Genomic DNA, 27,812 nt, shown 5'->3' on the forward strand with positions numbered 1-27,812 from the left:
TTCCCCTGTCACTAAACTTACTGCTCGTGGTCTTCCGTAAGTTTCGAGTCTGCGTTGCGTCCAAGTGATTCATACTGTGAAAAACCCTGTGGAACCAGCTGCTCTGCGGGCGGCTTTCTGCTCTCGTCTCCGTACATTTTCTCAGTGTGGCGTTACCCGTGCCAGAGCCAGCCTCCGGCTGTTGTGGGGCGGACACGTTGGTTTGATGCTCGCGTGGGTTTGCTCTGGGCAGCGATAACCAAGGCCCTCCCTCTTTCAGGGGAGCTCATGGATCTGATCCGGACAGAGGGACAGAGGATGACGGCAGCCCAGCCATCTGAGACAACTGTGGGCAACATGGTGCGGCGAGTGCTGAAGGTCATTCGGGAAGAGTACGGCAGGTGAAGCGCCCCTCTCTTGCTGCCTGGCCCCTTCTACGAGCCCAGAACAGCCCTCCCATGCGGTGTGTTCTGCTGTGTCTATGAGACCCCTTTAGTTTCCATCACCCCCTTTTCCCACCTCTCCTATAGAGGGATTCAGCAAGTTTAACATCAAAGGAAACCTGTTGTTTTCAGTGTAGCTGATGACATTTCCTCTAGTGAAACTCCACTTGGCATATGTGTTGTGGGTGTGTGAGAACAGTCCGTGTCCTGACCTCAGGCTGTTCTCTCCTTGCGTTCCCAGGACGGTCCATCCCACTGGATCAATAGCCTTGAGCCTGCTCCCCATCTGTGGGCTGCAGCGTTTGCACACGACTTAGGAAGGTGCTTCCTGGCAGAGCTTCGGTTGTCTTTCTGCCAGAGACAGCTAGGGGAACTCTTTGGCATGGCCTGGCATGCCTCCTGCGTGTGGTTTTCCCTCCTCTCTGTTCACATACAGGTGTGCTGCACTGTGGGGACGGTACTCAGCCTGGAAGTGCCCCTGCACTCTCTCCCAAGGCTGAAGGGCTGCTTCTCTCCGCAGGCTTCACGGGCGCAGTGAGGAAAGCGACCAGCAAGAATCCCTGCACAAACTCCTGACTTCCGGAGGACTGAGCGAGGATTTCAGCACCCCTTATCCTCCCCTCAGAGCTAACGTTATTGAAGCTATTAATGAGCTGCTAATAGAGCTAGGTACGGGTGGGTCTGAACTGCCTCATGAGTGGAGCTGCTTATGGGTTGGGACTGATGCTTCCCCCTCCTCTTAGGTGGAAAGAAAACAGCAAGGATCTGGGAGGCTTAATCTGAAGGAACTAAGGAACTGAAGTCCTGCTGCTCCCAGGACTTGGTTTACGTCCTCTTTGGCTTACAGGGAGATGGGTGGGACGTTGTGGAGGGAACAGTGGGGGGGCTATTGGCCTGTGCTCTTGGTCTTCTGGGAAGCCTTGAGTTGAGTCCTCTGAAGAAGAGTATAAAAAATACGCCAAGGTTGGACTTAATCCCTGTGCACATATAACCTGACCCTTGTGCAGAAGGCACTGTGATACATTTTTCTTTTTCTGTGATCTTGTGACAGATCAGGCACCCGACTCTCCTTCTGAGGCCCAGGTTGCCCTGCCTCTCCTTTCCACATGGCTCTACAGCTATTGAGCTGTAAAACCATTGAATTTCTGTCACTAGTTGTTGTGTGGGCATGGTGGTTATCTGGAGCAGTGCTGACACAATCCACTCCCCTCATGATGGAGTTTTCAATACAACTATTTCTATGAGTAGTTAGGGAGCACGGGGCATTCAAGGGCCAGCTTCCTGGTCCCTCTCCACTGGTAAAAAGAACAGGGAGAAAAGCTGCTCCTGCTCTACCAGTGTTCACAGCATCACTTTAGTAAAAAATGATCTTGTTGGAGGACAGCCCTGGCAGCACAAGTGTTGCTTTTCCTGGCTACTTTTCCACCCACAGCTTCCTTCTGTTACAGAGGGCACCACTGATAACATTGCTATGCAGGCACTGGAGCACATCCACTCTAACGAGGTGATCATGACCATTGGCTACTCGCGCACTGTTGAGGCCTTCCTGAAGGAAGCTGCCCGCAAGCGGAAGTTCCAGGTCATTGTGGCGGAGTGTGCACCATTCTGCCAGGTGAGGCCCGGGCTGGCTGTCTTCTTCAGGCACCGCGTTGTCCCGCGTGTTCTTACTGAACTCTTGTCTCTGGAGGCAAGCTGAACATTACAGAAGTTCCTCTGCAGTTGAGAGACTGAGGACAGCTCGTTATCCTACCCTGTGTCCTTCAGTCGGAGGGCTGTATTTGTGCTCCATCGCTTGGTATTTTTGCAGTTCAGACAAGAATTGAGTGCTAATATCTCTGCAACTGCACCGCAGGAGCCATGTCCCAGGAGACCAACTGGATTCTCCCTCTTTTTAGGGTCACGAAATGGCTGTCCGACTATCTAAAGAGAACATTGAAACTACTGTCATGAGTGATGCAGCTATTTTTGCTGTCATGTCACGAGTCAACAAGGTAAGGAGGGCTCCACTGGAGGAGGGAGTTCACGGCAAATTGGGTGCTTAGGCCTCCCAAACCAGCAGCAGGTCCCAGCAGTGATGGATGCGTTTCTTCACTGAAGATTCAAAATTGTAATAGTCCCTATTTACAGCTGGGGTGGAGATTCAGTGTGGAACCCCAAGTCAGTATGATGACTAACTGCACAGTGAGAGGTTTTTCTGCCTTAGTGGCTAACAGGCAGAACAGTTACAGGAAGCCAAGCTAGGAGAGCCTCAAAGGATTAACCTCAGTTTTTAAAGAAGATGGAACAAAAAGCAGCATTTCCAAAGGGAAGAAACTCGCCTTGCCTGGAACACAAGATGGGTGGTGAAGGGAATCACCAAGGTGTGTTTTTTGAACAGACCTGTTCTGTACTTTTATAGAGATGAAGACTTGGTACCCCAAACTAAAAAAGAAAAAAAAGTACTTGTAACATTATAAAATCCAGCCACATCACTTCTTACTTCAAGCTGCTTTTAAAATTATTCCAATTTTACAGCAAGGGAATTGTTGCAGCCAGCAGTCAAGTTACTTGTACAAAGCTTACTTTGCAGGCTTGTAGAACAATAGGGAACACAGCCCAGCTTCTGCTTGATGTTCCCTGCAGTAGAACATATATTTGTCCTCTCAAGTTCTCTGTGCTGGCCTCACCACGCTGGAGTCATGCTCTTGTTAGAGAGGAACGTCTCGGTGCGGAGCCAGTGCCAGATGAAACGGATCAGGCATCCAGCTGCCCTGTAACTCCAGCCTTTGGCTGGCTGGCTGTTCTGACAAACTCCTCCTCCAGCTCATCTGGCAGGGTCCGAGCCAGGAAGCGTTCCTTCCCCAGTTTGCCGTGGAACATGCTATCTAATGCTGATTTGCCTTTTAAGGTCATCATTGGTACAAAGACAATCCTGGCCAACGGCGCCCTGATTGCTGTGAGTGGGACTCACACTCTGGCACTGGCAGCTAAACACCACTCCACGCCGCTCATCGTGTGTGCCCCCATGTTCAAGCTTTCACCACAGGTAAGTACAGCAGCTCTTCAGGACTGCACCTGCTTTACACAGAGATGGGGCGATTCTATGCTTGTGGAAGCTGAGGGTGGAGAGCACCACCTGTCCCAAGGTGAGGTTGGTAAGTGAGCCATCTCCCCCATCTAACACTTACTTCAGATAGGAAATCCTCACCCAAATCTGGCACACCTCAGGATCTCCTTGAAGCGCCCTCCTCTGCCACGTGTGCTGAGTAAGCAGCGCATTGGGTATAAGGGTGTGGACCACTGCCTACTAGAGACTGACATCACCAAACTTACTTTCCTTCAACCACAGCAGATTTCAATTTATATCTTTAGTGTTGAAAGACCCTGTGTACTGACAGAGGAGACCGATGGAGGTGCTCTAAACTGTTTCTTACACTCAGTACTTTCTCAGTATTGTCAGATGAATTTGTAGACTGAGGAAGTCTCTTCTCTGCTCCAGTTCCCTAGGCTTTGCAGAAGGGCAGCCAGGTCATAGGCGGTTTTAAAAGCTCTGAGGAAAAACCTTTCACCTGTAGATGTTTCAGAGGTTCTAGGCACAGGCACTATGTGGTTATTGTAAACAGATGTAGTATCACCTGGCAAGTCATCTTCCTCTGCTTTAGTTCCTTCCAGCACCCAGGATTTGTTTTCACTAGGATAATGAGGCACTGTTTTTTCCTGACCTTCCTGTACTCTCTCTCATTCAGTTCCCTAACGAAGAAGATTCATTCCACAAGTTTGTGTCACCACAGGAAGTGCTGCCATTCACAGAAGGTACTGGTTCTTCTTTATACAGGCTGGTCAAGCTGGTTCAGGCTGTAATTTTAAAATTTTTTTTAATAGCTCACATAAAATTTAAACATAAGACTGTCCTGTAACCCAAGACAGAAAATCCTTTCCTATTGTCTTAAGCAGAAGAAAGTGCTGGGAACCATCCTATTTTATACATAACTTTCTATTACAGAAAGTACAGAAAAAGGATTTCCTTTGAACGCTTATCTTTGCACTTTTGCTTCTGCTCTGAAATAGTCAGTGTTTTATAACAGGATTGTGATAATGGTGCCAGGCAGGTGGCAGTTTCCTGTGGGACAGAGCAGATGCCCAGCACCAAGGGCAGCTTCCTTTCCTTCCTACAACTCATGTTAACTTCTTGAAACTTCGTTATGTGATCCACTTGTTGAAACCCAGTATCTCTGCAATGGGCTTCCCACACAGGCACAGGATACCTTTACAAAGGTATCAGCTCCCAAGCCCATTTTCAGATAGCAAAGTCTCTTTCAAAGCCCCGTTTCTATGCGATGGAGACTTTTGAAATTAAGATACCAGGTTTGGCACAGGTTTTTGGTTTTGGCTTTCTGAGCTTTTCTTTAAATAATAACTTTGGCAGCATCAAGATTCTTGTATTCTAATTACATACTAGCAGGTTTTTTGGCAATTAGTAAATCTACATTGGAGGGGATCTGGGGTTTTTATCAGTAAAAACTTCCAAAAGAGAGTGCTGCCATTCATCCAAGATTGCTGTATACCTGTAATTCAATGACATCAGTGAGGAAGTTGGAAAGTATTCAGGATGTTCCAGTACTGACTTCAGAGTGGCATGTGCATAGCCAGTTTCTTCAGGGGCTCAGGGAGATGAGCAGAAAGCTAAATGTACTTTGAGTTGCTTTGTCTCATATTGCTGCTATTCACTTTACAGGGGAGATCCTGGCAAAGATCAACGTTCACTGCCCAGTGTTTGACTACGTCCCTCCAGAGCTCATTACTCTCTTCATTTCTAACATTGGGGGTAACGCACCTTCCTACATCTACCGCCTCATGAGTGAGCTCTACCATCCGGATGACTATGAACTCTAATGCCGTGAAGCACATCACTCTCCAGACTCCTCCTATCTTTCTCTTTAGAAAGATACAACTAATCAAAGCGTACGTTGCAAAGATGGGTTGCTGGAACTTGTCTTTCCTACCCAAAAGCAACAGAAGGCAGAGCTATTGTACAGGTATTGATTTCTGTGCTGTGTTAGAAGCCACGTGGAGCTGCTAACCCACTTTGATTTTGAAACAGCAAGGCATATGTGTAACTCTCTGGGGCAGCTAAGGTGTTACTTCAAACTATGCTGCAATAAAGGCTGTTTACAGTGATCTCATTTTAAGCATGTTTTCCATATATTTTGTTTCTTTAACTAACAGGAGTTTTACCAGTGTAGTAAGTTGCCTGCACCTATGATACAGTAGCAGGCTTTAAGGTGTGCTTTCACATATTAATGTGATAGGAATCCATTAGCAATTGTCTTCAAAATGGATTTTTTTGGTAGAATTTTCTGACAATTTTTGTGAGGGGCAGCATGGAACATCCTAGAAATCTCAGGCTCTTGCAGGTCAGTCAGATCACTTTTCCTTAGTCCCTTTTATCAATGTATGGCAATATACTACACCACAGTTAAGGCATCAAATGAAAGTAGTTTCCACTCGTTTTGCTTTTGATTCAGCAGATGTCAGTATCTCTCCGATTAGGTTTTAAGTTGGATGTCTGTGATTAAACAAAGATGTCGTCATCTTTTACTGTTCTGAAATAACTCTACTCCTCTACCTTAGACTGACATACCAAATAGAACAGCAACCTGTAAAAAAAGTCTGCCTATTGTAAAAAATGCCATGGGCTATTTAGTTAATTCTATGGGGGTAAGTTTCTGTACCCTGAGAACGTGGGGCTATGCTAGGATTTAGAAATCTCTCACTCAAGAATGCAAACTGCAGGGAGCTGGAGAGAACAGCTGGGTGTGTCATTCATTGCCTAGTTAAATAAAAAGAATGTTTTTTTGATCCTAAGTTGGGCTATGTATACTATGAAGCTGGTCAGTCCTCATTCCAACCACTGCCATGAGCCCAAGGAAAGAGTTTAGTGTTGATTTTATTAATAAATACCTCCTCATTTTCAAAGCACTAAAATACATTAATTAAAAGTCTCCTCTCTATTATGCAGAATCATGCTGTGCTTGGAGAGAAAAAGCACTTCAGTAACTGCAAGTGGCTGAAACTTCTTGCCTCCAATAGTCAAGCACTGACATGAGGCCCAGGCTTACAATGTAATTCCTTAATGTTGAAGACACTTCTCCAAGCTACAAGGGTGGGCTCCTCCTGCCATGTTCTCCTGGCTGGTCTCTGCTTCTTAGGTCAGTACTCAGAGCAGAACTTCGGTGACCGCACTGTCTCAGAAACTTGGCTCCACACAGGCCATTGTTGTCTAACAACAGGGGGATCTGGATCATACCAACACTTCTAGTGGTTGCAGCTTACAGTCTTAACTTTTTTTGATTAGGGTCTTTTTTTTCCAAATAGGTGCCATGCTCGTGCCATCTTCCGCAGTCTAGCCAAATTAGGTTGAGGCTGGAGGGAGAAAAATTAAGAAGCACTAAATCATAACTAAGTAAATGAGCTTCAATGCTCCATACTCTTTGCCCTAATACAGTCATTCCCAGTTTTTTTTAATATCTAATTCAAAGTCCCAACTGACTTTCAACAGAATCCAATTTCATAACTTGATATAGCACAATAATAGCAAAAGGGAAGGAGTAATGATTTTTTTTTTTTTTAATTTAAATGTTGCTATTTCTTTGCTTTTTTTCCCCACTTTATAGCATCTTAAACTTTGGGGAAGTATGCGTTTGTTTAATTAGCATCTTTGCCACTAGTAGAATATCAGAATTCACAGGTTTTCCAAGTTTTACACTTAAAAACTGCAAACACTTTAAAAATATACTTAACTTTAAAGGTCTAGTGGACCCCATTCAAGTCAATGTGACCATTCCAATGAAATATGGTAAGATCCTTGCTAAAGTGTTTGCAGGACAGAGGTTTAATGTTCTAAAGTTTTATTTTATTGGTAACAGCTATGTAAAAATTCAAGTAAGATACAGCCAGTGGTGATGGTTTCGAACTGGCCCATTCTAGTTCTAACACACGCATACATGACATGCCTCTGATAATCCCGAGTGTGGATTATCAGAGGCATATCTGTGTCCCACACAATACCTGCTTTTCCTGCTGTAGATGGTCTATGTCTGCAAGAGGCATCATGGAAGGTCTTCCATGAGCACACTGGAAGGGCAGCTGGCAAGATGACAAAGCTTCAATAAGCCTGCAGCTCTCCTCCAAAGTCAAACACTCATTAAACTTAATAGCTCCTGAAAAAAAAGATACAAATTTCGCACGCACTGCCAAAGAGAATTCAAACCACCCAGCAGACTTCCCTCCAGAGCTGTGGTTTTCACAGAAAACAAGGAAGCTCCCAAAGATTAGCTGGGAGGCTGCAAAGGCAGCCCAAAGGCTGCAGTATGGCAGACTTAGGGCTTAGTTCAATTAACCAGCCTGCTGCTTAAGGATCAGCTTTCCATGGCCTAAACTTGCACCTAATCCAAGTCTGATGGATGGTAAGATTATTAGTTTTTGGCTTTTCAGATGATGTTGCAAGAGGCAAATGGGCTTTTTTTTTTTTTTTGCCTTTTTTTGTGTGTGTGTGTGTGTGTTGTTACAGCTGAAGACACAACCAGTTCACAAATCAAAAAGTATTAAACCACAATGACAGCTAATATCAGTTCCATAGGCTTTATCAGTTCTATGTGCCTGCCACTGACAGGCATCAGTTCCAAGACCAAATGCTAGCCCTGCCACTAAGTCCTTTCTCACCAGTGAGCACTTAATGGCATCCAGAGGAAATCCAAGCGGAACATTAGGGAGTCATTTCAGAGGTGTCTGCAATCTTTAGCCTTCACAGCTGCACAAGACCATCTGCAATCTGCCTTTCAGCCATGGGACTTTTTTCGATATTAAAAAAAATATATACATAATAGTCTGCTATTTGTAGAATACAGTGACACTCCACGAAAATAATTGCTTTTGGTTCACATTTACCCCTTCAGCGTAATCTTGTTAATGCTGTATATGGCACAGGAACTGCCACAAGAGGCTAGAGCTAGTGCAGTCTACGCCTGTAAGGTCTGCTCATTTCCAGGTGCTGGAAAGCCATAGTCCCTTAGAAGATGTAAATTCTTACTGCACTCCTTCCAAAAATACTTGAAAGGTCACAGGCACACTTAAACTAGCACTTTTGATACTTACCTGAAATAAAAAATGCTTTTTGGGAAGAGTGTCTAAGTCTTCTTTCCTGCTTGCTTTCAAGTGGATTCCAGCATCTCCCCTTGCCCCTTCACAGAGCTGTTATTTGAATGGTTTAGAGCTCACACAGATGAGTGCATCTCAGAACTGTATTCTAGCTGTGTTTCATGTGAGGGTTGGAAAGTATGTTAGGCCCATACATGAATAAATCAGAGCAATATTGCTTGTCCCTCACAGTGCTGTCCATGAAAAGACCATTATCTCCTCGTCCCTATGAGACACACAGTCTGTAATCCTGGAATTCCTGCAAACATTCTGAAACCACTGCCCCTGGGAGGATGTTGTGTAGAAACAGAAAGGTTAAAAAAAAAAAAAAAGAATGAAAGAAAAGTAGTTTCCCTACCATGACAGGCCTGGGAAGCTAACACCTTCAGAAACGTCAGAGGCAGTGTCCCTCGTGCTCCTCCTCCCGTGGTCTGCACTAGCTAAAAGTAGTAAGGGAACATCATCTTACTTCCCATTTCATATCAGAAAAAGGAAGAACTGTAGCACAATGGAAACTAAAAATGAGGAAAAGCTAGTGGATTATCTAATCCACCTCTCTCATTTGAGGCTGTGCTGGTTGTGGCTGGGATAGAGTTAATTTTCTTTATAGTAGCTAGTATGGGTCTGTGTTTGGGATTTGTTCTGAAAACAGTGTTGATAACAGGGCTGTTTTCATTACTGCTGAGCAGTGCTTACACAGAATCAAGGCCTTTTCTGCTTCGCACACCACCCCACCAGTGAGCAGGCTGGGGGTGCACAAGAAGTTGGGAGGGGACACAGCCGGGACAGCTGATCCCAACTGACCAAAGGGATATTCCACACCATATGAATCGTGCTCAGCATATAAAGCTGGGGGAAGAAGAAGGAAGGGGGGGATGTTCAGAGTGATGGCGTTTGTCTTCCCAAGTACCCGTTAGGTGTGATGGAGCCCTGCTTTCCTGGAGGTGGCTGAACACCTGCCTGCCGATGGGAAGTAGTGAATGAATTCCTTGGTTTGCTTTTCTTGCGTGCGCGGCTTTTGCTTTACTTATTAAACTGTCTTTGTCTCAACCCACAAGTTTTCTCACTTTTACCCTTCTGATTCTCTCCCCCACCTCACTGGGGGGGAGTGAGTGAGCGGCCGCGTGGTGCTTAGTTGCTGGCTGGGGTTAAACCACAACAGAGCTTGACACACTTACTCCCTTTGGTTCATGCAGTAAGCTTTGCATTATTATAGTCAACTTCAGAAGCAGACAGCAACTCACCTCAACTTGTTCTTGCATAAGCTCCTGGAAAGAAAAAGGTAGTATCATCAGTTGCTATTTCTTCCTTTCATTGCCCATGCCCTGCTTTGTCCACATCTATGTATAATTTACTGTGTAACTGCCAGAACCAGGAAAAATGATGCTGTTGCTAGTACACCGACCACAGTGTGAAAGATCTAGGTGCAAGTCCTGACCTCTCACAAATATCTTATCAGACTTTAGACTAATCACTTGGTTTCCCTCTGCATCAGTTTCGCATCTGTAGAATGGATATAATGGAACTCTTATACCTTAGAGTGCAATGAATGCATGTTATCTTTGAATAGCTGCCCTTTCTTCTTTGGATAATAGTCCGTATGGATTTCTTTTCTGATGTCTAAAATGCTATGAATTCATAATCGATCATGAATAGGTGCTACCAGTCCTAATTAAAATACAGGACTGCAGAACAGATCTGCCAAAAACCTCGTGAGATCTTGAGGCGTCAGCTAAGAATGAGTGCTCGTGAGGCACAGACCTGATCCCCTCTTCTGCCACTTTTAGTGCTCTTGGCTCCCAAATCACACCAGAAGAGTGCATTTTGAATTCTTCCCAATTATAGCAAGGTTGGAAAAGAAAATTTAATTAGATGAATCATCATCTCTGTTTCTTCTTTTCATATCAAATGAGATGTATGGCAAGACTGGACCGATTCACAATGGCTCAGCCTAGTGCCTGAATATGGTACTCCAGAAACAATTTTTAAGGAGTCCTTCAAGCAGTTATGATTGTGGAGAATTGTTTACAATGGAAACTGCAAGTAATCAGTTCAACAATTTCTTCCTCAAACTACAGAACATCTGGAACAGCAGCTTTTAGAAAGCTGCACTGCCCATGTAGAGATTTCATGAAAACAACTTTAAATCCTAACAAATAATATTTCTGTATCAGCAGTATTGATCATTTTACTGTTCATTCAAGCATTCATGAGCAGTAAACTGTTGAAACATCTGCGCTATATACTATTTTTCTTAGCTTCTCCACTAGTCCAAGTCTGAAACAGTCTCCCGTCATTTCTGTTATAGTACAGGGATTTCAGTTGTGGGACTATTTAGCTACTAAAAGGGATGGCACCCACATTTGCCAAGGGACTTCACTGTCTCCCTCATAACAGATACTTTAATACCCTGGGGTATTAACACAGAACAAGACCGAGTATCACAATCTCACACATATCCACAGCTGACCTCCACAATGCTTTTAGTGACAGGTTGTCTTTTCCGTCGTAATTCATTGGCTTCTCTTTCTATGAAACACAGTGGCACTTTCCTCACTAGAATCAAGGAGCTGTTAGTCTCAGGAAATAATAATTCAAGACCCAAGTCCTCCAAATTTTTGTAGCAGCATCTGAGGAAAAAAAATATCAGAAATAAGACATCAACCACAGTAGCTATGTCTCCACAGCATACGTAAATATTTCTGTAATCCCCATATATGTTTCTTCCTGCAACAGTTTCCAATCTCAAAATCCATGCATCATGAGGTTCCAAGTAATTTTGCCCTTTCAGCCGACATTCAGCCATGGTTTTTCATTCCAATCAACTGTGCATATTTCATGTTCCACAACCACAAGATCTAAGAGTTCTTGTATTATCTGGAGAGAAGCTTTACATCTAAATTTATAAATCTATCTTTTCTAAAGATGCACGAGGTGTCTGGTTCAACACACAAACATTCCAAATACTGAAATTACGCAGCATAAGGACTCCTTTAGGTCTAACCTAAAAATCTGTGATTTCAATTGACACATAATAGCAAATACTTACAATGGAAAAAAATACTGTAAGAAATTTATGCTGGTTTAATGAACTTTATATCCCATTAAGCAAAGAGAACCCATGAAAGAACAACCTCTAGTTAATCTGACATATGTCACCCAGTGGATGGAAAAATACACACAAAAATAGGACTTCACAGTTAGATCAGAACTTGTCTTCAAAATGAAAACAACTGTAACAATATAAAGTTTATTTTATTAACTCAGGGAATATTCACTTAAAACAAAGGTGGTGAAGGTGAATTTTAGAAAAGAGATTCTTTGAACAAAAAAGAAGCTAATCTAAACTTAGTAAAATCAGTCACGAGAATAATACAATTCTTAGCCTCCATATGGAGACGACTCGTGTAATTCTATCCAAAAAAAGAAGACGCGTATAGCCTTCAGCAAGAGCAGAGAAAGACAGAAAAAGCCCATTGTGGTGAAATGACAGAATCCAAGCAGCTATTGAAGTCAACCAGGCCTTTTCTTTTCTTTTAAGGGAAAAAAAAAAAGGAAGTTCAAGTAAGTCAACAGAACAATGCATTACTACAATGCTTAGTAGACAAATAACAGAATCAAAGCTGCAGGTGAACCAGAGGTCCAGCTGAACTATTAAATAGCAAGCATAGCTGAAAAAAAAGGTCTTTTAGGGAAGTGAATTTATTTCATTACATCAAACTTTACCTCAGAATATAGTCATACTCTGCCAGCAACAATAACAACAGAATTTAGATTTTTACATAGTACTTTTAATGTGTAACTTTTTAGTAAGGATAGTCTCACAGAGTGATGGCAAAGAGACAAACTGCTGATAAATACTGATAAATTAGAGCAACACAATAAAAGCACCAGCAAGCCAGCACCAGTATATGCCAGCACCAGTAAGCTTCTTGAATCAATTATCTTAAGTGATAACTGAAAATCACAACTGGCATCCCACTGTGCTGAATAATTTAACCAGTGTCCTTAAAAGAAAACCATGCCTCTCTGATTTACTTTATCTTACTGATTTTTGTAGTATGTTTGTGATATAGCTGATGAATAAAAGTAGCTCACAGAATTTATTTGGTCTTTCAAAAAGCCTTTGGTGCCATCTCTTAAAAGTGGCTAGAAATGCAAATGCAAAAAGTTGTCATGGATAGAGAAGTAACATTTGTCATGACTTAGAGACTACGGAAAAAAGGTACGCTGGCAACTGTTGGTCGGTCAGTGTCCCACATGACATGAGTCCTGATCTGTATCTTCATAAGTGTTTATTAATGGTGTGGAAAAGAAGGGGCATGGTCAAGCAGGCAAATTTGTAGAAAACACAAAATTATTAACGTTAGCTGAGACTAAAGATGACGTTGAACTCAATCAGAACTTAAAACAAGTAGAAAAATGATTAATGAAATCAGTAGGATGAATGAAAAAGGTAAAATGAAAAATGGGCAAAAAACCTGAATTCACTGCTCCTAAAGACAAATAAATGCAAATTATCAGGAATAATTTGATCTATTTGTACATTTTGTTGGCTTCTACCTAAATAGCAAAAATAAAAAAAAACCCCACAACTCTGTTTCATTGTCATGACCATTCAATAAACAAGCAGTTCATGCAAGCAGCAGTAGCCAAGAAAGCAGACAAAATATCAGATGTGGATATAATAGGCAGAAAATATGGGCACAACTGCAAAGCTACTGTACAAATCAATGGGATACCTCACTTGGTATATTGTATTCAATTTTGGCCATCCAGTCTCAAAAGTAGATATATCAGAAATGGAAGACATACAAAGATGAGTGCAAACATAATTCAAAGTTGAACAAGAGGCATTACAAATATTATGATGTTAGCAAGAACATCATTAAGAGGTGGGAACAACAAAGGCACCCAAATATTACTGAACTATGAACAGCAACGGTTACATTCTCACATTTTTCCCTAAGGCAGGTGGAACATAATAGTGCTTTACACTTTCCTTTGGAATTTCTGGTATTGGCTGTTGTCACACACAAGAGTTACCAAACGCATACAGCAGTGATACTGTTATGATTGGAATACACCCAAAAAGGGCTTTACACCAAACAAGTGTATCCCTATAATAGGCAACAATCTTAACAAGGAGTGATTTAAACACTGTTGAGTTTGCCACAGGCATCACAAAAAAGAGCAGTTTGAGAATAATGAGGTAGTCCTGTGAATGTTAAGATAGAACTTCACCTGAAAATGAAGAACAATGCAAGGAAAAAAACCCATAAATGCATGTGGCAGGTGACAGACAGGGATTCTGGGGAAAAAAGGTTTCATTAGTGTCCAGTAGGACAACCACAAATCTGTATCTAAACTCTTGCAGTACCAAAGTTAAATATCCTAAGAGTAGCTAGGCCACCATTCTGAAACATTTGGGAAACAGTGTTCATTAGTTACTCCTGGCAGGCACCTAGGATTAAGGAATGCATTTTTGAAGGAGTCACAATACAAACTTTCCATACCCCATCCTGCTCTTCTCAAACAGCGCCCGTTAAATCAGTGACTAGATCGACACTATGGGCACTGCACTCTAGCGTGCACTTGCAAGTCCTGAGCTCCAGACAGTAGGATCTGTTGGAGACTGCTTCGGCACTCTCCTGGCTCACACATGAAGGTTTACTTTCCCAGGGAAACCAGAGCATATTGCAGAGGCACAGAGATGCACACCACAGGGTTTTGTCTTGGGATGTTGTAACGATGTGCCCGAGAAGCACACTTATTTTCCTCAGCACAGATATAGCCCATTGGTCTCAGCTCGGGAAAGAATCAACAGCTTCTTTCCTTGAGCTTCATGGTAACCCAGCAATATATAGAGATCTTCCTGGTCAACAGAGCCATCCCCAAAAGTTTAGAGCTATTGGCCATTACTAACCGGAGAAATCTTCTTTGTTCTTCTGTAACTTCAATCTCCAAAGGGGGAGAGATGGAGGAGGACAGTAATTTCTTCTTGCCACACGCTGCAGCTTCCTTCTCATAGGAATCTGTGAATGAATCGCTTAGAAGTATCCTCTCAGAATATTTACGCAGGCATTACCCTTAATGACCCTATGGTTTGGCATGTAATCCTCTGTTTGGATTAAAAAGTGACCACAGAATGCCTTCTCCTGAAACTTGTGGAGGACTGGGAATGTCACAAACCAGACATCTAGTCTCTGGGGAAGGGTTGGTTAATGCCACTTTGTTTTTTCCCACCAGTTCCAAAAAAGAGTCACCCTAAATAGCAAAAAAAACCCACTGATATATTTAGTCCAATTCACAGAGAGCAATTTTTCCACAGAAAAGTCTGATATAAATGGCATTAAAATACTATTCATTGAACATTTCTCCCTTCAGTCCTTAACTTTTTTCAGTACCTGACCAAAAGAAGCAGAGTTCCTGGAACTCTCTCTGCAGGAACTGCGCAGTATTTATTGATGAAAAGAAAGGTCAATGATTTTTAAATACTTGATGGATGGCTATTGTGCTTTTTAACACTGAAACCAATGGCTAATGAGCTTACAGAGAAGACCATTATCCCTTTGCAAACAGTTTCAGATTGTGGAAATTTTAGGCTTTAAGCACAGTATTCAGCCAAAAAGGAACCAAACGAACTATGCTCTTTACTCTGCATCCCATGTCTTATTTTTCACAGCATAACCACATAATCTTATTGATGTTGTTCTATTTCCTCTTCATTGTTTTTCCTATCAGTCTTCCTGCTCTTTCATTATGTCAGGACTATTTTAGTTTGATAGTTCTGTGGGTAGGGAGTATATCTTCTACTTTTGGAAACGGTGTAACAATTTTCAGCTGCCAATACTATGACTGCTACAGATACTGAATGTCTGCACTCTCCTAGGGATCAGGATAAAGACAACAAATGAATATCCTACCGGTTCCGTACATCCCAGATTTATCCTTATGATAAGTTAGTTAGCAAGCTTTCCCTTTCAGACAGCTCATTTGTACTTTTCAGTGCATTGATTATGTTTCTTCCTAAGACCATGTGAATCCTCACCTGCAATAAGCTGCTCCAAGCGGATCCGTTCATGAGCTGCGTGTTGGTCCACCAAAATCAAGAGGTTTCCATCTAAAAATGTACCACAAGAGATGAGAAATATGCAACTTTGTACCAGACAACAGCACAGGTGTGAAAAATGACCACTCTCCAGAGGCCACATTTAGAAGGTAACTATCAGCCAGTTTTACAGAAATAAAGTGAGGAGAAGGCTGTGTTGGCACAACATAGTCACTACAGAACAGAAATTTAGTGATCCAAATTGGCATTTAAATTAAGGTAATTAGACTGAGTCAGAAACTCTTGTCTATTGACATCTTCATCTAACTTCAGAATGAGAGCTGAGGTCACTCACAAACTGTTCTGTTTAATACAGTCTTTAAAAATGTTACGAAAACTACTGGTTTTGAATGCCCTTTTTGTACAGCTTCAGCAAGCTTCAACAATGAGTATGTACAGACACTGTGAACAGAGTCTGAAAGATGTTAGTAATTTGAGTACAATCTATTTTTATAACACTAATCTGAAGGCAGTAGGAACATTCAACAATGTCCAAAATAAAGATAAAGAAGATCCAGGAAATTTCAAGTGAAGACTAACATTTTCCTCTACTTGCAATATCATCCCAAGACAAGAAGAGAATACAAACACGACAGTGTTCCCTCTGCAGTCTAACTGCACTTGACAGCCACCTCAACTTCATGTTAACAACCACTCTTACCTGCCTTTTTATCCACTTCATTCCTAGTGTTGATTAAACAAGCAATAAATTTATTGTCCACTTGCTGAAGAACCTGTAAGATACTCAGAAAAATCATTACCCATTGGTAAAATTATTTTTAAAATGAAAGTAAGCAAAAGAAGATGACAATCAAAATGGATCAAGCGCCACAAATAGCTAGTAGGATGATTAAGGGAGTGGAAACCACATCTTTTCTAATCCCAGAGGCTTAAAGAATTTAGCCTGGCAAAACTGAGGCCCAGAAGGTAAATAATTATTCTCTATAAATACAGTGAGGGGCTAAATATGGAAAAGGCAGCAATTATTTAAGCTAAAAAGCAATACTGGCAAAAGGTCAAATGACCAGAAAACGGTCATGAAACAGTTCAGTCCAGAACTAAGAGAAAGTTTCAAAATATGCAAGAAAATAATTCTGGATCAATTTTTTCAAAGACAGTCATAAGGGCAAGAGCTCTAATTGTCCTAAGGTGGAGCTGGAAATTTACAGAATGGATTAAATGCTCATGTAGAAGCCTCCTTGAGTTAGGAATTAAAGCTGTGCACAGCGACTCTGAGTATTTGATTTGCTGATATCACCAAAAGAGAATGTAAACAACCTTTCTTAACCTGCCCTGTGTTTAACGACTTGTGCTGATCATCTGTAGGAGCCAGCAAGTATTTTTTTTCCCCTCATTTTCTGATGTAGAATTTGCCTCTGTGACTTGATTCCACCTTCCCCTCAAGCATCAGAAATCAACCAGAGCTACAGGGAATACTGAGCAGGGATGGACAATGCTTTCAGTACCTTATTGTTAGATTTAAATTAACAGATGTGGTGTTAGGGAGGAATTTCTCCCCAGGTCACATAGATAGAGCTCACTCTGAATTATCTGTCTCACAACATGTGCATTGTTCACCTCCTCGGTAAAAATGAATAGACGATCCTATTTCTTTGCAGGGATGCAAGACATTAATGATTCTTTTTATTCTTTTCCTGTGGCATGATGCAACATTTTGCGCTTTTGGTCTTTTCTACAGAGATTCTCCAAACTGCAATAGGGTACTGAAGGCAGTATTTAGCGTCTTCAGAGATGGGAAGTGGTAATTTCTTCTAGCTTTACCTTCTTAAAAACATACAAGGGAAAACATTATGCAGGTAAAGTTAATCACAGAACCACTCACTAAGTTTTAAAGAACAGCTCTTATTATGAGGAGTGACAGAAAAATGGTATCTTCCATTTTCCAGCTTTCCTCTCCTGTCTTTTTGAAACATAATCTATTTACTGTAATAACTTTATTTACTTCTGTTATTCCTGCACACACAACATAAGTAAGGGAATCATTTGGATCCTTGTCCACCCTGGAGATCAACATTATCATGCCCCACACAGTCAGAACCTGCAATCTCAAAGTCAGCAACGTGATTGCATGAGAATAATGCTAACTGGGCCTGTAAGCCTTTTGTCATTGGGATGCAAGAGAGGGAGAGAATCCACTTTGGCATTTCTATCCAGGCAAACCATCAAAGAATTTAAGTTGAAGCCATACATTTACATTAGCTTTTAAGCTAACATTCAAAACATTTGATAAAGAAGCACTAAAACAGTTAAACTTAATGCGATGGTGCCATTTTTAAGAATTACTTTTCAGAGCAGACATAAATCTTAATGTGAAATTTCAAGTCTTTCCACGAAATGTGGGATTTGCTTTTGAAACCACTCTGCTGAAGAACTACATTTCTAAGGTCAGTAAAAATGGAAGATACAGGACACAGATTTCAGAGGAATACGAACTAAGCAAATGCCTACAATAAATCTAAAAAACTGCCCACTGAAATATCATTTAGTTAACAGCGTTTCTAAGCAGCAGTAACAGGGCTACCTCTTGATTTGGTTTAACCATAGAGTCAAGGAATTTTAGAGTCACCTGATTAACCATGAGATGATACTAAGATCTGGCATGACATACGTGTCTGCCGGTATCACACAGCAACCAGGAAATCTGTTTGTGCTTGTGAAAATTAGGGACACGAACTATTTCCCTGGATACCTCTTTCCTACCAGGCAGAAACATCAGCAAATCGCATTGGGGAGGGGTGGGAATTTGGGGGTGAAAACTAGTAATAGATCATATTGTACCTGCATTGAATGAACCATGTCTTTGGTGAAACGATAAGGATACAAGATATTGTGAATTTTCACGGCCAGATTGTCAGCCTGACTGCTGGTCACATCAATGGCAATCTGTAAAAACAGAATTACAGATCAAGCAGGGTATAAGGCTATAAAGGATATGGCAAAAAACCCAAACACACACAAAATACTCCCAACAAACCAGCTTTAAGAAAAATAAGAAATAACTCTGTATTTTGACAATCCAAGCTTTCTACACAAGAATAGCTAAAGATACCATCCGGCAATGCTTCTATCCTCATATACTTTCCCATCTGGATATTACCTGCTAACTTCAATGCATTCAGCTGATTTCGAGTACCTAACAGAAAACCTGAAATTAATTATCAGCCTACATGAGCTCTCAATGGTTTGCATTACAAAAGATGTATTACCCTGAAATGAGTCAGAGTACATATCACAGCAACAACTGAACAGAACTGTTCCTTTTCAGAAACTCACCAGCAGGTGGTTTGCTACTCCGTCTCTATTGTTTGCAGGTGGAAATGGTTACATACATATGTTTACACACACACAACATGATGATTAAAGATAATGCTACCTCATGACAACAAAGGAAGTTTTTCTAAAAGCTCCAACATTGTTTCCCTCTCACATGCTGTAATCCTGCCAGGCTATAAAAACAAGTAGAGTAAAATAAACTTTTAAGACCCATTGCATCCCAGAGAAGAAAGCTGGGTTATTTTAACTCTGTCCACAAAGAGGACAGACACTGTATTACAATTTTGCCATCCTTTAACTTTTAATTTTAAGATTATTATCTCTGTAGAGGGAAAGGCAGCTTACAATAATGTTTTGCTTTTGAAATGACATAAAGCAAAAGATTAGCCTGATACCTGCTTCTCTGACTTTGAATAAATCCACAACAATGACTTACATATAAACAGTCCATAAAAACACATAACTGCCAGGTCTGTAGTCTAATATGTCGCTGAATTACTTACATGCAACGGTTACAATATTTGCAATTTTGGTCCCCATGTCAGAAAATAACAGAAGGCTAAACTGACTCCTGTTTTAGCGTGAGATGTGAGATAATACTTACCTCTGGGCAGGGAACAAAAACAGGATTCTCCCATTCTGAAAGCAACAACTGGAGAGACTCCCCTTCAGCATCTAGGAAAGAACACACAGATAATACAGGGACTACCACCATCCATCAATAGAGAGTACATCGGGTACCTCTACCTCATGATTTTAATTTTTTCCATCATAAAAATGGGAGAATGTAGAAATAAATAATGGAACATGACACTGGGCTTCTCTATCGTCTGCTTTAACTAGGAAGGACACTGTGCAGCTTTCTGACTCCTAAACAAGCTGCAGCACAATTCAACAGGCCCTGGAAATGGGGGGGGGGAAGGGGGGAAAGAAAGACCTGTTTAGCTACCCACTCCCTCTGGACAAAGCCACATACCAAAAAGATGATTTCATCCTTTCCACTGCAAAAAAAATTGTGAGGATTGAAGCTATTTTTCACATTCCAAGGCTGGAACGAGTACAAAGAAGGGAGTAGGTAATTATTCTTTAAACTACTGACATAATTCAACAAAGAACTGGGTATTTCATCCTGTAAATAAGTATCCCCTAACCTGCCTTCAACCCTAAAAGATTTTTTTTTCCAGTTGTAGATTTGAGATGACTCACACAGTCCCATTGTTAACAGACCTTGAGTAATTCTGGGTTCCTGTTGGGACATCTGGGAGAATTCTTTGATTTTTTTTTTACCACAGAACACTGTGTCCTGGAAAGCGGGCCCTACCTCTCAGATCCTGGCTTGCTACAGTCTTCTCTTTTCGAGGTCTAGGAAGGAAGGGTAGCACAATCTCACTTCTAAAGGGATGGCACTTGAACTGAATCCCTAAACACAATATAAATTTACTGCAGCAGATTCAACAGCATGCAAAATTACAAAAAGCTATAAAATTATTATATGCTCATAAATGAGCATGTGCTTAGCCCTGTACAAATTAGAGTATCCCACAGATTTTGCAATCTAACACTGAGAAATAACAGCATGCATGTAAAAAGCTGAGAATTATCAGACACACTTCAATCAGGAAATGTATTATTTTAAAACATTATCGTGGCTTCTGCAAGACTGTTCTTCTTAAAAATTGGCTGCTGCTGTGATCACATAAGAATTATTTCCAGAATTAGTGCAATCAGAAGTGTTATCCCCAAAGGAAAGAGGAAGCAATATAGTAAAGTCTGTCAGATATCAAAACACTTTTGACTTCCCTCTGTTAAGGTGTGGCAAAACTGTCAGTCTATCATCACTCCTATCAATACTTAATACAGTTATCAGGAACTTGTAAAACTGAAAACTACAAGTCAGTGAGACCACATGAGATATCAGAGTAAGCCTAACAACATGTTCCTACCCACCCAGAAATGATTTAATGATATTACAAACCAGCACTGTTATCAAGATTATTAAGAAAAGTGGCTCAGATTTCCAGCACAGTGGTAAACATTTCACCCTTCCTTTGGTACAATTCAGCTTCTATTCTTTGTGAAATAATAATGAATTAATAAAGTTCCTTTCTACTAAGAAATTAAGGGTGTGCATTCAGGAAAAGTGGCAGAGTGATAACACCAAAGAAAACCAGCTGCGTGCCGATAAGCTCCGTATGAAAAGGCTCTATGAGATCCTAGGCCAGTCCGTAGACTCCTAACTGTTGGCTCCATTCCAGCAAGGACCAATGATGGTCCTACTCTGGGGACTGAGAATCCTTTCAAGAATCCAAACTGGCAGCCCAGCACACCAGAGTAACTCAGCATCCTATTGTCACAAATCCCAGAATAGAGGACAAGATGGCTTGACGTGGTTCCTGGTAAGCTGTGGCAAGCTAAAGAATGCTACCTAATTCAGAATTTGACAGAACTTTCATAGCTATTATCATTGAAAGATACTATCCCTCAAGTTCACAGACGCATCTATCATCTATGTGAACATAAATCCAGTATTTTATACATAGAATCATAGACAAAGATTCATTTCCCTTCTGCAGCTTCTTGCTGCAGGGAAAATCTTTGTTCAGGACATACATTTTTCATAAAGCTAGGATTTTCTTGCCCAAAGGCTAGTGAGAATTCAGAGCTGGCAGAGATATTACTAATACAATTTTTCTGACAAATAACATCAGAAAAGATGCGTGCTGAGGGTAATAATCTACTTTACACATGCAAACCACATACAATTACCACACTTGAGTATTCATTTTCAGTTGCCTCAATCAGATCATTAAAATATACTGGTGTAATGATATATCAGTCAATAATGTAATAAAAGCAACAAAAAATGCAAACATAGCTGGCATAACAACAAAGACCAAGTTGAACTGGGATGTTAACCTACTACAAATGCATAGCATTATTCAGAAAGGCACCTAATGGTGAAATGAAGCTTGATAAATTTTCCTGTTGCAATCAGTTCAATCAGTACAAAGATGCCTGAGTCTAACCTACAAAATCTAGCATTTCTGTTGTGCACATGGTATGTGACTGGAAAAAACAGCACATGGCCACTGCTGTCATGGAAAAGAGGATATGGATTATTCTTACCTCCTTCCACCTGCCACCAACCAGTGTAATTTCCCTAAATTTGTGTATGAGATACTGTTCTTAATAGATCATGGGGTTATGAAATTCTAAGTCAACACCATGGGGTTACTGACACTACTCTAAAAAGCAAAATGAAAGCATGCAGAGCAAGTGAAGAGATTATTCCACTCCTGGGTCTTAACAGCAGTCCAAAACAGTGCTCAACATCAAAAGACGTAAGTGCTGTGTTTATTCCTATGACTAAAAAGAATTAATACCCTTTGCTTGAAAAATGTGTGAAAGAACATGTTTGTTGAACTTTGAAAATCTAAGATCTATAGGGTCTAATCAGAGTCCAAACACCTTGTGAAGGTTTGGGAGGTCTGACCTTCATACGATGGAGAGTAACACCAACGATAAGGCTAAGAAAGAACAATGCCATTGGAGGTAAAAAGATGCAACACAATGTAAATCTTCAAAGACTACAGACTATACATAATCAGAAAGCATAAGGGTATGTAAGGTATTCTCTTCATAAACATGAATACGCTATCCAAATATTTTGGATAGAAGGTCAAGCTCCACATCTCAGTGCTTTGGCTGGCTACTAAACAGCACCGTGGGCAAGAGAAATTATTAAACCTCAAAAATTGTGTTAGTCAACGAGTGTACATTTGTGCTTGCAAGTAATTTCACCTAATAAAAACAGAGATGTTCTCCTTGTAACAAAGTTACTTCAGTGGAACACAACAGATATCAAGAATTATTGGCATCAATTATTATAATGAAAAGGGTATAGCTTGACAACCAAAATACCTATTGCACCAGTGTTTCTATGACTGGTGATAAAGAAGGAAGTAACAGACAAAAATGGAACAAACCAGAGGCTATCATGATTGATTAGACAAATATTTCACAGGCGAACTATCTACAAAGAAGTCCAAACTACTTTTTCAGAACAAATTACACAGTAGAAAATATGGTCTACATGACAAATGGCTGCATCTTCATTCATAAAATCTGCCTATAGACAGACCGAGGAACAACTTTGAACAAAGATATATCCATGGAAGAGAAAATTATCAAAGACACTATTCTGCCGAGCCAGATCAGGAGGACACAGAAAGCCAAACCCGACAGATAGATCAATGAAGACTCATGAACACCACACTGCTGAAAAACCAACACAATGTAGTGTCCTGTCACCCCTAAAAAAGCTCCATCATCAAACCATGAACAATGCTGTACAATATCTCCTACAAAGCTAAGTATGAAGGAATAGCCTTCCAAAATCTGCGGAAAGGAGACTACAAGTTCACAGTGAAAAAATTAGATTTTTGTTCATTTTTCAAGGGCTGTTCTAAATTTTGTATGCAGTTAGGACAAAATGTTAAAAACCACAAAATTTTTCTAGTATGCTTCCTTTAAAGTGTGTCCCTCACTTTATATATGACAATTATATATAACTGTGATCACAGTAAATGTCATGATGCACAGGCAGCTGACTCTTAATTGACAAGGTGTTGACATTTCTTTTTACTGTCTTATTAAAAACTATCTTTCAATATCTTGAATGTTAATGTGTTACTATCTCCATAGTCTCCAACACTGTCCTGCTTTTCATACAGCTATTACAAGTAAGGCAGTGGATATTTCAGTATAAACCGTCAGGTGCTGTCAGCAAAATATTTTATGCACCTAACAGAACACAGTTTTCCTCATCCCATTTGTACAACCACCACTTACCATTCTCCGAGACAACATTCACAGCCATTGTTGTTATATCTTGAATGCAGGCAGCTTGAAATTCTTCCGTAGGAGGAGTGCTGTAGGTGCTCAGTCCAGTTGCTTTATTGATATATATTGTCTTACCCGATGAAACATCAAAATCTTGCAGCCAGTCAGAACAACACAAATCATTCCTGGGATCGCCTGTGCTTGTGTTGTCTGCAGAGAAGTCCAAGTTACTTGAGAAGGTCATATGGGGAACATCAGTACCTTTCAAATTTTGTTCTGAGGATTCATCTAACGTACTTTTATCTTTACAGATGATGTTAGTACAATCCTTTTTAGCAGGTAATGATAAAACACTGCTCAAAGAGACTGTGTACTCCCCTTCTACGCTGCTGAGTGGTGATGGGCTGACAGTACTTTTCAAGGACTCTGCTCTTGTACCATCTGATTGCGAGCATGCATCCCCCTTAGAAATGCTGTAATTACATCCCCTCATTTTTTCCACTGAGGATTTATATGTTTGACAAGCATTGTATAAAAAATCATTATTTGAAGATACAAGATCAAAACAGTAGTCCTCTTTTCTACTTGAATCTGTTTGGAATTGATCACCAAGTTGTTCTACTTCTTTGTGGTCACTTTTCATTCTGGACAGTTTGGATGATAACGATCCTGGAGATCTTTTACAACTTACGGTTTTTTTACTAACCTGAGAGTAATCAGACAATGTCAAACGACTCTGACAAAGAGCTCGCTTGTCCTGTGAAGTTTCTCCACTGCAGAATAAAGTCTCTTCCAAAGAACCAAAAATTTGGCTACTATTATTAGAATCTGCGTCTTTCAAAGTTGGAGTTTCACAAATGCTCACACTACCATGGTTGTCATTCTCATTCTCTGACAAGTCACAATTAGCTTGTGAATTAAAAACCCGGAGACCAAATTCACTCTGCTCTGACAATGGTGTTGGTAGCGTACACTTGACTCTCCCATAGTATCTCCTGAACTTTTCTAACGAACCCAGCTGTGTGGACAAGCCCAGCTTCTTAGAGGGCTGAGATCTTGGCACAGCTATTTGTCTTCTAGTGCTTTTTATAACTTTATTGTGAGGAATACCTGAAGAAGTTGCCAGCAGCAATTCTGTAACATTCGATGTCTCGTAATGTCTTTTACTGGTGGCAATAGGCATAGCTATCCCCTTACTCACCTGATTTGACGAAGTTTTGCTCTCTAACCACTCATTACTATCAGCCATGCATACTTCTCTGGTGTAAGGAGGTGTATATTCTTTATTTGTATTACTGGAAATATCCTTAGCATTTAAAGACTGAACTGGAAAATTCACTTTGTGGCCAAAAATATCCTTGGCACTGACAGGGCCAGGTCCACGCTGCATGTTTAATGCAAGATTTATTTCTGTTTCTTCACGTTCATGTGGGGGCTCATTTTGCATAACACGTGTTATGAGGTCTGTAGAGCACATTTTTAATGGTATTGAACTAACAGCCCCTCTTCCAGCATCATCTATCACTTCAGCTGTTTCCCTGTCTCCTCTTCTTGCATTACACAGCCTCATCAATGAACTTCCAAGGACAGTTTCCGGTCCCATTGCTGTTTCAGTAGGGTCTTCTCTCTCAGACGGCAATTGAGTAACATCATTATTTAAGATATGGACCATATTGCTTTTCTGCACTGCTTTGCCTTGCTGGTTTCCCACATCTTTTATGTAATTCTCTGCACAACGCTGCAGGTCACCACAACTGTCTATTTTTCTTGTTTCTGATCTGGCCCCTCCACTAAAAGAGGAACGAAGATTTTCTGAAGGTTTCAGATGAGCATCAGATGCTTTTTGGGAACTGTTGGTGACTTTTGGCTCCTGCTCTGAGATATTTGATATAGTGAAATCAGAAGCTGTGTCATCTTTGCTGGGCAGTGGAATCTCCACTTTGTTGTTTCTACATGGATCAGATGGTTCAGCTATCTTCTGATTTGGGGCCATTTCAGTTTCCTGTGGATTTTTATTTGACTCTATAAGATTCAAAGATTTTTTTCCAGTCACGGATTTCCTGTTGACATCTTTTGATTGCAAGCTACACATTTCATAGGAATCCACAATTTCATCACATGCTTTCTTAAAACTGTCTTGGATGCTCTTCTCATCAGAGAGTGAGGGCTTCAGAACTGGAGCATTATACAAACAAAAATCATTATCTTCATTAAATTCTCTGATGTCCTCACCACACGGTTCAATAAATAAACGTTGTTGTTTCAAAAATATTTTCACTCCTTCCTCTATGCAAGTTAGAAGAACATCCCAGTTGTGGAACTCGATTAGAGTTTTTGCAGGTTCCAGACACACATCATAGTCACTGTACGCACAGGTCACATTGAGGATAAAGATCCCGTACAACTCTGGGCCACAACGATGGCGACCAGGACTTGAACTAGCCTGTCTGCTCGCAGGGCCACTTTTTGCCTTGCAAATGACACTTTCTTTTCTTAATAAAAAATCAATTAGTTTATGTAGTCTTGTCTTTAAAACAAGCCTTCTATTCACATACAAGAACTGCATATTCTTGTTGTAATGTCCTTCAATACTGATATAACCACTTAGCTCAAATCCCCCAGACTTATGATTTATTTCTCGTAACTTCTGCGATCTGCCCAGTCCATAAATTTGACAAAACCGAGAGTATACATCTCTTGTCTTAGGGAGCTGAAGCACCATAGAACAAGAAGCGTCGTTCCTTAAAGAAAGTGAAACAGAAGGATGCATCAGCGAAATAGCCTCTACTTTCTGTCTCACTCTCTCAAATTCCAACACAGGATCCATACACTTTCTCCTCACTGGTAACTGATGGAACAGATTACACACGGTCACTGTAGTTCCGCCACTTGGTCTGCTCAATTCAGCTTCGCAGACTTCAAGTGCTTCCCCATTGTGAAATAGTTTCACAAATGTTTTTGCTGTCCTGCTGGTCTTAGATGAAACTTCCACTATGCTGGCCATGTTGGCTATGCTTGCCACAGCCTCCCCTCTAAAGCCGTAGAACATCAGGTTCTCCAAGTCTCCCACTGAGCTGCACTTGCTGGTGAAGTACCGCTTTCCCATTGCATTTAAGTCCTCTCTCCCCATCCCGGAGCCGTTGTCCACCACCTGGATCTTACAAGCTTCCAAATCCACCCTGATAGCTACACATGTTGCTTTGGCATCGATGCTGTTGAGGACAAGCTCCTCAACACACTGCCCCAGTGAGTTGATAGTCACTCCAGAACGCAGCCTGGCTCGCACATCTTCCACCAAACATTTGATCATGTCAAAATCAGATAGATGATAAACTCAAGAAACTGCAGGGAGTCACTCCTCCATGTTCCTTAGAACAACTCCCTGAATGGAGAGAAAAAAAAAAAAAAGAAGAAAAACAAATTAAAGGCCTGAAAAAACTTTCATTTATTGCCTTCACCCTCATAAATACATTTTCATTCGTTTCCCTGGTATTCAGAGGCTTTTTCTGTGATTAATTTCCTGCTTAGGCTTTGACTACACATCGTTGGTGCCTTCAGGGTAAATGGTCAGAATCTGAGTCTATGCTCCTTACTAACAACATACGTGATTCTCAGACTTAACATACCTAAACCAAACTCCAACCATGATAAGGCTAAACTCAAATGAGCAAGCAAAAAGCTTCCGCTTCCACTTGTATCAAAAATATATAGACGGTATCACCAAGAAGCAGAGCTGCTTTCCTCTTGTTTGTAGCTCAAGCTCCTCAGATAAATTCACAATGCCTCATCCTGGCCAAAGAGCATCTGCTGCAATTCGTCCAAGAAAGGAATAAAGTGGACTTGGGAATGGGTGTGGGATACTGATTAAGTGAAAGAGAACCCACTATTTTCCAGTCCTGTCCTTGATGACTACTGGTTTCTTACTGGTATTCGAGGGGACACCTCTGCACCCCTCATGCAGAGCTCCG

At 41.0% G+C, this 27,812-nt stretch overlaps 2 protein-coding genes across 2 annotated transcripts; one reads left to right on the forward strand and one right to left on the reverse strand.

Moving 5' to 3' along the window:
• The first annotated feature begins 261 nt into the window (after positions 1-261).
• EIF2B2 (eukaryotic translation initiation factor 2B, subunit 2 beta, 39kDa) lies at positions 262-5,593 on the forward strand. The gene is made up of 7 exons (XM_009584242.1): positions 262-380; positions 943-1,091; positions 1,871-2,034; positions 2,318-2,413; positions 3,310-3,447; positions 4,148-4,214; positions 5,137-5,593. Exons 1-7 carry the CDS (start codon positions 268-270, stop codon positions 5,292-5,294), a joined length of 885 nt encoding a protein of 294 aa, XP_009582537.1. The 5' UTR covers positions 262-267; the 3' UTR covers positions 5,295-5,593.
• A 739-nt stretch (positions 5,594-6,332) lies between these two features.
• MLH3 (mutL homolog 3) lies at positions 6,333-27,154 on the reverse strand. The gene is made up of 11 exons (XM_009584243.1): positions 23,854-27,154; positions 19,607-19,677; positions 18,508-18,612; positions 16,370-16,442; positions 15,649-15,720; positions 14,524-14,632; positions 11,068-11,227; positions 9,842-9,865; positions 8,956-9,037; positions 7,470-7,621; positions 6,333-6,824 (listed from the first exon to the last, which is right to left on the reverse strand). Exons 1-11 carry the CDS (start codon positions 27,152-27,154, stop codon positions 6,753-6,755), a joined length of 4,221 nt encoding a protein of 1,406 aa, XP_009582538.1. The 3' UTR covers positions 6,333-6,752.
• Between the last annotated feature and the right edge of the window lie 658 nt (positions 27,155-27,812).

The sequence above is a fragment of the Fulmarus glacialis genome, unplaced genomic scaffold (assembly GCF_000690835.1).
Source record: "Fulmarus glacialis isolate BGI_N327 unplaced genomic scaffold, ASM69083v1 scaffold24108, whole genome shotgun sequence".
NCBI lineage: Eukaryota > Metazoa > Chordata > Aves > Procellariiformes > Procellariidae > Fulmarus > Fulmarus glacialis.

What these genes read in the sequence shown, in the direction of transcription:
- MLH3 (XM_009584243.1), bottom strand. Translation starts at nt 27,154, where the DNA reads ATGATCAAATGTTTGGTGGAAGATGTGCGAGCCAGGCTGCGTTCTGGA. An exon ending in ACATGGTTCATTCAATGCAG is followed by an intron (nt 16,443 to 18,507) that starts GTACAATATGAT and finishes AGTATCTTACAG; the next exon opens with GTTCTTCAGCAAGTGGACAA. An exon ending in TGAAGTGGATAAAAAGGCAG is followed by an intron (nt 15,721 to 16,369) that starts GTAAGAGTGGTT and finishes GTACATTTTTAG; the next exon opens with ATGGAAACCTCTTGATTTTG.
- EIF2B2 (XM_009584242.1), top strand. Translation starts at nt 268, where the DNA reads ATGGATCTGATCCGGACAGAGGGACAGAGGATGACGGCAGCCCAGCCA. An exon ending in ATTCGGGAAGAGTACGGCAG is followed by an intron (nt 381 to 942) that starts GTGAAGCGCCCC and finishes TTCTCTCCGCAG; the next exon opens with GCTTCACGGGCGCAGTGAGG. An exon ending in AGTGCTGCCATTCACAGAAG is followed by an intron (nt 4,215 to 5,136) that starts GTACTGGTTCTT and finishes TTCACTTTACAG; the next exon opens with GGGAGATCCTGGCAAAGATC.